Source organism: Miniopterus natalensis, chromosome 6 (genome assembly GCF_054644295.1).
Source record: "Miniopterus natalensis isolate mMinNat1 chromosome 6, mMinNat1.hap1, whole genome shotgun sequence".
NCBI classification, from domain to species: domain Eukaryota; kingdom Metazoa; phylum Chordata; class Mammalia; order Chiroptera; family Miniopteridae; genus Miniopterus; species Miniopterus natalensis.
The window spans coordinates 74,298,435-74,310,826 of NC_142086.1; the positions used below are offsets into that span (position 1 = coordinate 74,298,435).

A 12,392-nucleotide genomic window follows, 5' to 3' on the forward strand; every position below is an offset into this window, starting at 1 on the left:
CAATAAAAGTTGGAATGCTAGTAATATCTCTTTGAGATCATGGTTTCAACTCCTTTGCGTATATCCCCAGAAGTGAACTTTCTAGGTAATATGGTAGTTCTGTCTAATTTTTTGAGGCATTTTCACACTGTTTTCCACAGTGGCTGTTCTGTTTTGCATTCCCATGAATGGTGTAAGGGTTCCAGTTTCTCCAAATCCTGGCCCGAGCTCTCTCGCACGCTGTCTCTCTCTCTCTTTCTTTGGTAATAGCCATCCTGAAAGGAGTGATTCTGGTTGCATCTCCCTGATGATTAGTGATGCTGAGCATCTTTTCATGTACCTGGTGGCCATTCGTATGTCTTCTTGGGAGAAATGTCTGTTCAAGACCTTATCACATTTTAAAATTGGGTTATTAGCTTTCTGCTACTGAATTGTAAAAACTCGTTATATATTTTGGCGATTAACCACTTATCATATATATGACTTGCCAATATTTTCTTCCATTCCATCAGTTGTCTTTTTATTCTGTTATTTTCTTTGCTGTGCAGAAGTTTTTTAGTTTGATGCAGTCTTTGTTGTTTATTTCATGTCTTGTTCTTAATTGCATTTCTAGGGCTCAGAACAGTTTGGAAACATGATAGGTGCTCAATACAGATTTGGGCCTAGGCATATCGATGGGTCCTCCAGGCCCAAGACTGCTGACTCTTCTCATCGTGGGACCATGGGAGGGGGGCGGGCACAGGCGGAGGTGAGGCTGTGCTGCTCTGTGAGCTGGAGGGAGTGATGGCAGCTGGAAGGAAGCCTTGTGCCATCTGGATACTGTCCTCTCTAGAGGGCACGCTGGCATGGAAGTTACAGAATTCTTTTGCAAAGTTCTCCCAGTTTAACACTTCAACCTTTCAATTATTTATCTTCCCTCCCTACTTCTCCTTCCCATTAGAAAACAAAAATTGAACAAAACTAAACCAAACCCTCTCTGGATGCTAATTAAAAAAACAAAGAAATATTTTTACTGATAAAATGTGTTTTGCTTATAACTCCAAAACACACTAGAAAACTGCAATGTTGGTTGGTTTATTGGGAGCATAAAAGTTGACAATTGAAAATTTTTGTCTATTAGAACATGTGCAGAACCTGAGCATACCACGTCAGATACTGCCATGGGGAGTTAGAGTGATGTGTCCAAGCTTAGTCTAACTATCTGTTATTCCATCTTTTTTGCTGAGTAGTACTTGATGAGCCAAATAATTATTTTCACAGATCTTCCCCATAAATGTACACTCATAGAGATTCCTTTGTGCCCTAAGTCACCAGCATCTGTACATCCATGGATAGGTCCTATTAACACCCCACCTCTGTGCCATCTCATTGACCCATATAAGTCTTACTGCACTATTTTTCTTTTAGTAGCTAAGTTCACGGGCACAGGACTTACTTAGAAAGAAGAGTGATTCTAGAAACACTAGCAGATGGGAAAATCAGGAGGAGTATTTTAGAAAGAGGGGAGGTACTTCCCTACCTCTCTTTTCCTCTTGGCTCTCTTGAGGCGGAAAAGCCAAGGAAGAAAACATCCCAGCTCCTTTCAAAGCTTCACAGTCAGGGCTCTAGAACTACTGTAGGCTCTCACACAGCTTAGAACCTGAGAGCTCTCATACGGCCTAAATCAACCTGCTCCTTTTAGAAACAAGGAGCCTGCATGTCTTTTCAAAGGCCACAGGTAGTAATAGGCAGAACTGGGACACAAAAGAGTGTCACCGACTCAAGACAGTGACAAAACTCTGGTGCCACTTCACAGGGGGCCAACCCACCTGCCATTTTTGGCGTTGGCCTTTCGAGAAGAACCCATAGAGCCCCCAAGGCTGGGCTGTCAGCCTCAGGAGTACCACTTACTTCAGGGGCTTCCCACCATCCAATCGGAACAAACAGCAGGTGTGAAACAATGAAGGGAAGACAGACAGGAACCGAGCGTTGTGTTTTGTTTTTAGTGAATCCTCTGTTCACCTCAATATTAAGTTAAATGCTGACATGTTTCCTGGGAATGTTTTACTAATAAGCAAAGATTTAATTGTGGTTTTTAAAAAAGTGCTGCCCTAGCACTTTGCTTCTTTGTAACAGCACCAGCCAACCCTGCCCTTGGTGAGATCTGCTTGTTCCCCCCCTGGTTCTTGCACTGGGCTGTGAGCTCCCAGCCCGGGGCCATGGCCCGTGCATTTCTCCCTCCTCTGCGGTGATTGCCACAGCGCTCTGCACACACTGTGGCTGGTCAATGCCACATTTATGCTGCCAATACCTGTGTTTTGATTTTTATGCCCTTTAGCAAGAAAGACTCAGCAATAAAATAAGTCTTTGCAGTTTATAAAAAGTAACTCCACGGCTCAACCGCAGCGATGTGCCGACGCTGGCACTACCTGTCCCAATTACGCCATAGGAAGTTTTGTCCTGAGAAACTGACAAAATGGCATCAGACCTAAAAACAAGAGAAGAAATTCATTTTGTTTTGTTCCGGTCTATCTTTTTCTCTTTAGAGGTTTATGTTTGTTCTATGGACTGTAAGAAAATGATCATGTTACTGGAACTAAATCATTTTAGATACAGTCATGCTCTGCATAACGTTTCGGTGACTGCCACCACATCCACGATGGTGGGCCCATACGATTATCGTAGAGCTGAAAATTTCCATTGCCCAGTGACATCGTAGCCTGGGGATGTCCTACCACAGTAAACAAACCTACTGCGCTTCCAGTCGTATGAAAGTACAGCACATACCACTGTGTCCGGTGCGTAATATCGATAACGACAATGAACGACTGTGCTACGGGTTTATGTATTTGCTATCCTATACTTTTACTGTTATTTTAGAGTGCATTCTTTCTACTTAGTAAAAGAAAAACCAAGTTCGCTATAACGGTATGCTGTGTCACCCCCGCAACAGCCTCACCCGTCTCGTGTTTACTGTGCCTCTCGATTGCACCATTTCCTCTCGCGCTTGCCGCAATCCGCGCTGTTCTGCACAGTAACACATTTCTTAGAAAGAGGTGATCAGTACAGTGAGTCCTCACTGAACCTCCTCCGTAGGCTCCTGGAACTGTGGCGAAATGATGTCTAAGGAAACCGATCATACCGCAGGCGGACGGATGCAAAGAAGAGTTAAAAGTCCCCACTTAAGCATCTCACCGACATTATTTAAGAAATAACACTGAACAAAATGTACTCAGGAACCTGTTGTGCTGGGTCCCCACCCACAGGCAAGTACATCCAAATCCAGGGCGGTGGAGTTGGGTGATCGGTGCTATTTCTGAGCTCCCCAGAGGGCTCCAACGTGCGTTCGAGTTTTGGGCCCTTGCCCTCCGTATCCAGCACTAGCCAGGGGGGACCCGAGAAGTCGCGCTGCGCTTGGGACTGTCGGAAGCTCGCGGAGAAGATCCGCAAAGAACTACTGAGCATGCGTGCTCCTCACCAAACATTCATTAAAATATTATATACAAGTTTGGCCTTTGATTACCTATCATAAAGAGAAAGGGACTCAGAGAAGACCAAGACATATGATGATGACAGGGAATAAAAGAGGAAACTATACTACAAAATGATTCTGGAACTGGGGCTACATCAGCTTCAAAAGAAAATATCAAGCAATATTTCAACAACTATTTTTTAAACTACAAATACATCTTCCTGTCATACGGATGCAGGTTATAGTAGCTATTTTCAGAAAGAATATTTGACAATAATTTATACAGTGCTGACACTTATTAAATGTAAGTAGATGTATTTTAAAGAAATGAAAATATTCAGATTTGTCAGAAACTTCTCTGATTATAAATTTAACCCACAGAGTATCCTTTCTGATGACTCTGTGTGGGTTCCTAGAGAAACGGCTTGATCATCTATAACAGCACCACCCGTACGGAACCATGGTTCTTCCTCTTTGCCAGCTGGGACGCTAAACAATCTCTGACCTGTGCAGCCCCGTTTTAAGCCCCAGACAACACAACACTTGCTCCAGTATAAAGCCAGAGGTCAGCAAAAGAAATCAGCCTCTCTTTCAGGATACCTGAAGTGTTCAAAATGTTAAGTAAAGAACTGTATTAGCATTTCCATTTAGGAATTCTGCCCAACCTGCACTTGGCTTACTAAGAATAGAACAGTCTTGTCATCAAACAATCCCACTGCATGTGGACCTTTTTTGGCCCAAAATTTCCTTCCTGGTGGTAGTTTATTATATCATGTCTTTCCTACTGTTGGGGCCAGGGCAGGGCACCCCAAAATATCCCACAATGGTATAAGGATTACTTTGAATTAAAGTTACTTGACAAGCAGACAATGCAGTAAGGGCACATTGACCCTCCCTTGTTTCCTTGGACGCGGGAAATAAATGTCCCCTGTGAAAGGTGCCCTCCTTGGTCCAGGAGGCTGAGCCACCCTTATCCCTAGCTAAGGAATTCAGGGCCAAAAAGCAGTATAAACAAAACTTGTTATTTCTTTACTAATTTACTATCAAAGCCCAAACTCTGTATAGATTCTTCACTAATGAGTACACAAACCTAAGTTCCTTTGCCCTGTTAAATTTATTGTTTCTTTGTCTAAAAGGTATAAAAAGCTGACTGGTTCATCATTTCTAAGAGTATCATTTTTAATCTCCTGTGTGCACATATTAAATTGCTTTTTTCCTCTGTTAATCTGGTCTTATGTCAACTTTATTAGTCTAACCTTAACAATTCAAGAGGGGCAAAGGGGGGATCTCTTCCCTTCTTCAACACCACTTTTTGCTGTTTTAATGTAATGTAATATGATCAAAGTCAGCCTTTTATATTCCCAGTACCCAACGACACCAAAATATTAGCTTAATAAAGGAATACTCAAAAGAATAAATGAATACATAAATGAACCAAGCACCTCCCTGTTATGCTATTGTGTCCTTTACCACACAAATCAAGTTATTATACGTATTTTTCACTTGTTCGCCGTTAATTAATTAGTTTTAACTGAAAATCTATGTATTCCGTGCTGTGCTGAATGGTCAAAAGGAATGTCCTCTATTCTCTAGCAGCTAAGAACTTAGTGAGATATCAACCTAAGCAATTCTAGGGATTTATGTGTACAAACACAGAGGTTGGTAAATATGTTGGACACATGCATTTAATTGATAGATAAACACTAAACCAACAGTTGATAGGAAGTACTAATGCCACTAATAAGCAGAGCTTAGGAACATCTGAAGGCTATGAAAGAGAGTGATTCCTGGTATCTCATATTTGGCTACCACTAGGGCGAGAGAAGCATTACATGGAGCAAACCAGGACGGGGGAGGACCTGTGGAGCGACACACTGACAGAAAAGAGGTGGAGCTGGGGGCAGAAGAAATTCTGAGTATAGTTAAGGCCTCAGAGAAGGCTGGAAGGACCCATCGGTTACTTAGATTAAGGTGTTCTTGAGAACCTTGTCCACAAGAAAAGCAGAGGGACAGGCAATAAAATGAAAAGAAACCAAAGAAATTAGGTTATCTGAGGATATACCTTTATAAAAAAATTTAAATTTAGTTAAATCCATGACCCATCTTTAGTATAACACTCTTAGGTGCTCTTAAAAGTACTTCATAGACAGTTGTACTTTTAAACACAATTTTAAGCCCGGTTCTTTCTCTTCATCCACCAAAGAGGAGAGAAAAAGACCCTCTTCTGAATAAACATATTAGAAACTGGACTATACATACTCATTCTTGTCCACTTTTTCTCGAAGCTTCTTCAGTTGTTTATTTTGGCCGAACTTCGCATTTTGCATTATGTTCTCAAAGTATTCATCTTCCTTGTAGTTGTACTATATCACATAAAAGATATTAGGAAAAATATTAAAACCAGTATCTTCAAAACTTTTGCTAAAAATATAGAGGCCATCTTCTTAAATTCTGTCTGTTAATAAAGTTAACGGAGAGCATTAAAACTCACCAAAGAAGGATTTCGTTCCCACCAGCCTAATTCTATATTACAGATCACTGCCGCTCTAGCTGAGTCACCACTTCAGTCTATTCTTTTGTAATTAATCACATAAAACCAAGTGTCAGACCAGCCTTACCATATTGATATTAATCCTTACATACCAGATGTGATAACAGCACATTCTTAGTAGTACCTACTATGTGCCAAGCAATACTCTAACCTTATAAAGATGGGCTGTTATTACCACTTAAAAGTTGAGGAAACTGGAGGCACAGACAAGTGCACTTGCCCAAGTAACTGAGTGGCAGAGGTGATACTTCAACCACCGAGTTTGACTTTGATTTTATGCTCTTAGCAAATTACTGAGTGGTGGAGCTAGGATTTGAACCCACACCGTTCCGTTTTGCATCTACGGTCTTAGCCGCCAGGCTCCTGCTACGAGGACCCTCAGGACCCCCACGCTACAGCTAGCTCATTTAAAAGAAACGGTCAAGCTTTTCTGCAAATGGAAAAGGAGAGGACACTGTGGCTTGCAAACTCCCATGACAGACTAGTAATCAATGGATTAGGAGTCATTGTGATCTCTGATTTGCGCAAGGATTACCTTGTAGTCACCAGGGTTTCAAGCAGTTGTGGTGACCACAAGGTGAGCACCAAGAACCTCAGCCAAGTTTGACATCAGTACTGCAGTGACTTTAGTGAGCTCTCTCCTCTTACCACTGTGACATTACCAAAGGGGAATAAAACAGTCTCCGCTTCTCAAGTTTTAGATTTTTTTTGTTTGCTTCTTAAACAGAGAATGCATGACCTAGCTTACCCAGCGGAGGAAAAATTAGAAAGTGGATGGAAACCTGAAGACTTGACTCTTCAGGCCTGTGAAAGGTGAGATAAGGAGCCCGCGTGTTCAGCACTTTGATGTCTACCCCTGATTCTCTTTAAAGGACACTGGATCTTTCTTATTTCTCAAAATGGATTATATGGAAACCAAAATAACAGATACAGACCAGGCCGATGACACAAAAGGCTAAAACGAAAACAAACACAGATCTGTCTTCAGTGTTAAAAGGTTTTTGTAATGAGACCTATGGGATTAGGCTACTTCACATAATTTTTCCTACCCGACAGCTAGAAATGACATTGCCACCAGCCCCCGGTGTCATTAGCCCAGAGGCTTTACAGAGACTTACCTCCTCGTATTCTTTATTCAGGCCGTCAACATCTGAGAGAAGATCATCAGGATAGCCAATTTTTTCTTTAATTGCTAAGGCCTATGAAAATTATAATATTGAATGTGAGGATGATTCCATGACTTTCAAATGCAAACACTGTAATTTGCCCATGAATATCAACTGAATACCTTGATCCATACTGTTTACAAAAAGAGTCCCTGACAACACTTAAGAAGAAATCTTTGAAGTGGCTTCGTCCTGGGGCTCAAAATAAACAAAAAATTGGTCTGAAATTTAGCTTCTGTCCTCACAGGCTGCAGCTTTCCTAAGAAAACCTAAATGAAAGCTGATGAGTCATTGTTCCACATGTATTGTAGTTGTATAAACTTTTTCCTGAAAGGCATTTTCTTCAATTTACAAGAGAAGTAAGATTTAGAGCTTCCATTGTAGCACCTTGTAATTTTCTTTCCACTTTACTGATTTGGCTGAGAAAACAGAGATGGGTTTATATGTTTAGTGCTAATATTGTTCTTGAATATTGGTTCTTGGAGTTTTTATGTTCTCCCTCGGTCTCCAAAGCTGTGTACCTATCTTCTCAACGTTAAATGAATGATATTAATTAAACAAGTGAAAAACAAGAGTTTTTCTTATTATACCAACTCATGGTTACCATTTGTTCACTGCCATTTCTGATTTTTCTTTATTATTTTTAAATTACTTATTTTTATTATTTCATGATTACCACTTGTTTACTACTTGCTATCGCTATTTTTTAATTTTCTCAACGGTGCTTGACTTTCGATGCTATCATATCACATTGCTCTTAAATAATTTAATCAATTAAAAATTTTCATGGGGAATTAAGCCTGTATCTCTAAGTTATTTGGTTTGCCATCAAAGGGATGTGGTTTTGTTACAAATCTGTTTCATAAGCACAGGGTTTCCCCCGTGGCCGAGACAGGATATATGTCACCAAGTCAGTTAGGCCATGCCTATTTTCTTGTAGGTTTCCACACCATCAGTCCATTATAAATCAGCCCGTCTCATTAGCACTTTATTTTCTGGAACACATTTCCCCAACGAGTGTTCTAAGGAACAAAGACTCTATTGAAATAAAAGTTACTACATAAAAATAATTATTGTCAAATACTTTGGGTAAATACTGTGACAAAACATTAAGTAGGCTTCTTTATTGCAGGACTTCTTACAGTCAAAATTGGGTTATTATAAGTGTCCCACAGGACGAATTAATTTGTCCATTTATTCATTCAATATAGGTTCAAGGTACTTTGTAAGGGTCCAAGGCTCCAATGTCAGGCAAAATTTCTGCCCCCAGAGAGCTTATGTGAAGATCAATGAAAGGCACTGAAACGAGAATTGACTCTCAGTGTGATGCATGGTGCCATGAAGTCACCCCCTAGGGCACAGAGCCTAGACTAGGAGGAGGTCAGAGAAGCCTTCCTGCAGGAGGCGTTTCCTAGGCCCTCTGACCACATGATTCTCTTTGGGGAACAACTTGGCAGGTCCCGTGTTTTGTGACACCACCTTGGCAATGATGACTTAGAACAGTTCAGCTGACTGTGTCAAACAGAACCACGTCACGAAGCGCTAGAACACGAACGGAGCAAAGCCAGCCCAAGTTCCCGAAGTTTCTGTAGAATTATGAAAATATAGGGGGTCTTATATTCTAAACCTAACCCATCTGGGGCTCTGTGAAGCTGAAAAAGATAGTCCTTCCACGTGATTTAATCCTGAAACAGAACTGGACTACAGCTTGGTTCTCTTATAACAGGTTTTTGAAGTCCTTCTGTTATCAGTTCAAAATGTGGTCTGTTCTTCCTGCCACCTTAATTACAGAGAAATAATCAGGTTGCATGTGAATCCTGCTCGCAAAGCACGTACAGTTGTCACTGGACATGTTGTTCTTTCTAGTTTTATATAGCTATCAAGACAAATGATCATAGTAAATTTAAACCTAAAATTTCCTTAGAAATCCCACCTTTTTTCTTATGCAAGATATTAAAAGTCCCAATAAAAAGAGACTTAATCACCATGTAAAACTTAAATATTGCACCATCTTACGAACAGAAATATAGTATTTTTTTCTCCCTAGGTTTTATAAAAAGCTAAATGAAGCAGGGTTTAAAAAATTTAGCTAGAAATTTGCATTAAAAATTGACATTGTTAGAGGCCTTTTAGGTATATTTCATAAAAGGAGGAAAATTATGAACTACTGATAGCATTTCATTCTTTACTTGTTCATGTAAGATTTTCCTCTTGTTTTCTGAAGTCTTCCTTAAAAAAAAATTGGAGATCTTTCAAAGTCTGGAACTGAACACAGAGAATAGGGGCTGATTGCAAAGAAAAATAAAAAATGAAAATCATAGAAAAAAATATTTATCCATGAAAATTGTTCCTGAAAACATTACATTCTGAAGGAACTTGCTTTTGTTTTATGCAATTCCTTCCCCCCCCCACTGCCTTTGATCAGGTTTTTATTCAAAATCTTATGCAATTCTTGATTATATTTTTCCTGAAATGTCTTAAAAGTTCGTGTTTCTTTATAAAGAAATTTTTTTATTGATAGTTGGCTCTGCCTTGCTTTTTACCTTTTCTTCAGCTCTCTTTTTTGTTTCAGCATCCATCCAAGTGAGCTCATCCAAAGTCTGAATAAAAACTTTCCGGATCTGTGCAATCAAATCCTCAACCTCAAAGCAAAAGAAAAGAAGACAAAGTTTAGGCCATTAATTAATTTTTTGTAACACAAATTAATACAGACAAAAGTGCTGTAAAAGTCTGGGGGTGGGGGAGGGAGTGGGGTGGAGAATGCCAATGGGGGGAAAAGAGGGATGCCTGTAATACTTTCAACAATAAATATAAATTAAAAATAAATAAATAAAAAATAGAGCTATAACCTGTCTTTATGTGACTCGATAATATATTAATAAATGTAAACTTACAGACAAACTGTGACCTAAACAAATCGATATATATTTTTATCAATACTTATGATTAAATAGGTCTTAATATACACATTAATAAAAAATCAAGTTAAGAATGTAATGGTTGCTATTATCGTAAAACAAGAACTAACATAAAATATTAGCTGCCATTACCATTTGTAGTTTAGTAAAGCATGAAGCAGCATTTCAACAGATTTTCACCATACCTTCAAGTTCCATTACTTTTATGTCAGTAACAATGAAAAATGGAGCACATTTCTTACACTTCACCTAAACTTGGGTTTACTTTCTAGGTTTTAAAGAAAACATGAATTCTTGGTCAACTTTGCTAACAGAAGAGTTTATAAATGACTCTATCGCTAGAACATGCGACTGTTTCCAGAATCTACCGCTTCTGGAAAAAGGACAGCTGCTTTTGGACTAAACGATATTAGGATCAGAGATAGAACCAGACCCTTGGGGGACAGGGGACGGGATTTACCGGGGAAATAATGGCAAATAATAATAATGCCAATTAACGAAACTTTAGCCAAATTATGGACCATTGTAATTGCCCATCAATGCAAACAAGTAAGTGACTGCGCGGTGCTGAAAACGTTACCACGTGTTTACTCTCTCCAGCGAATGCTGCTTCTACGTAAAGCTTTCCCACAGCACTGTCCATGTTGGCATTGACGAAGTTGACACAGCGTCGCCAGGCCGCTGTTTCGGAAGTGGTGCCGTAAATGGCCTGGGGAGAGACAGAGCAGGTGGCGTTCGGTCAGGACGCAGCCGGCCGCAGCGAGGTCAGAGCGCAAACTTCACAGGACTCTATTCTTATGTCCCCTAAGTTCCTGCATATTCATTGCTTCCCCTCACAAGGCACGCTGTCCTTGTCCATGATAAAATGCAATTCAATTGGATTGTTTACTTATATATGATCTGAAAATAAGGTATGTTTTCAGTACCTGTCCCAGTAGAACTTTAGGCTACTACAAGTTAATATCCTTCCAGACAGCTTTAGAAAAAAGCAACCAAAAAAACCTCCCAAACAAACAAAATACCATCATTATCTCTGCATAAACATACATGTGAAGTAATGTTCAGTAAACATCATAACAGGGGAGGAATCTGCTATACAAAAAAGCGCTCTCCTATTTTTATTTTAATGTTTTAGCTGAACTTCCAGGACTTAGATGAACTCTATGTGTATAAATTTAAGTATCAATAAGGGGACTAACTTAGCTAAAGGAAATTTAGCAAAATACCATTTTTACATTCTTTAATTTTAAAAATGTGTCTGCATTTTTTTTTAAAGGGTAAAACCACAACATTTTTATCAGAGAGTTATTTCCTTTCCATGACACCAACCAATACTGGCCACCAACCGTTTGCTAGAATTTCTCCTTTCTCATCCCCCCTGCCCTTGCCCCTTACAACAGGACTACAATGGTGATTAACTGTAGGTACAGCCTAATCAAAGGCCTTAAGGTTGTCTCCAGGTAGGTGTGTCCTCAGTGGACCGTCCACACCAGTGTAATCCACCTATGTGTATATCTAGTGTGCTATGAACACCTGAAAAATCAAGTTCATTGAGATATCCCTGTGATTGTTTCTAACGTCACAAAAACACTGAGCCAGTGTGTTTGTTTCATGAACTGCTCACATAACCAAATGCATATTCTTCCATGGCCTTTCAATCATGATGCCACAGTAAACAAACATAGGATGGCAAAGCCCCTAAAAACTGGCTTTTCTGTGATGGCTTTTCTGGACATCACAGCCTAAATATGGGCAGAATAACCGACATTTGGCATTTTTGTCTCTTGACCAAGTTCACCACATTCTAGCAGTGCACATGGCACCTTCATAACCATGTGTCTCTTTATGATTTAAGTCTTAAGAAAAGAGAGATTATTTCTTCACCTTGCGGAAAGCATTTCTGGACTCCTTGTAGTTTCTGCTGAGGCTGCTTACAAGATCCATTATGAACCGCCAGGACATTAAATTTTGAAGATCTCTGTATAAAAAAACCCACCACCCAGCAACAGAAAAGATGAGGCTGCAAAGCTTCTAAAGAGTGATATTAAATGTAAACTCTGAGGACATGGGGACGCTGACATACTTACCTGGCGGTGTATTTGGTAAGAATGAGCTTAAGTTTGGCTAAGTACTCTGGAGCATACACAACCACATCCTCTTCATTTGTAATTTTAATATCCACAGTTGACATAATTTCATTTGTGAAATTTGACCAGCTGAATGGCTGGAAAAAAGCAGGCACAAAACATTCTGTAATTATGAATTTCCCTTCTTGATTCCAACACTCAGTTACCCTTAAGGGTCAGACGTGGTTAGGGTGTCAGCTA

General features: G+C 39.8%; 1 protein-coding gene across 5 annotated transcripts in view; it reads right to left on the reverse strand.

Moving 5' to 3' along the window:
* The window catches only part of MME (membrane metalloendopeptidase), an 84,129-nt gene that overhangs the window by 24,059 nt on the left and 47,678 nt on the right, over positions 1-12,392 (reverse strand). For all 5 annotated transcript variants that reach the window (XM_016222609.2, XM_016222611.2, XM_087818368.1 and 2 more), the window contains exons 11-16: positions 12,153-12,289; positions 11,950-12,043; positions 10,646-10,774; positions 9,691-9,789; positions 7,100-7,180; positions 5,690-5,793 (exon numbers count right to left, since the gene is read on the reverse strand). In XM_016222609.2, coding sequence (XP_016078095.2) covers positions 5,690-5,793; positions 7,100-7,180; positions 9,691-9,789; positions 10,646-10,774; positions 11,950-12,043; positions 12,153-12,289 — 644 coding nt within the window. The remainder of the gene's footprint in view (positions 1-5,689; positions 5,794-7,099; positions 7,181-9,690; positions 9,790-10,645; positions 10,775-11,949; positions 12,044-12,152; positions 12,290-12,392) is intronic.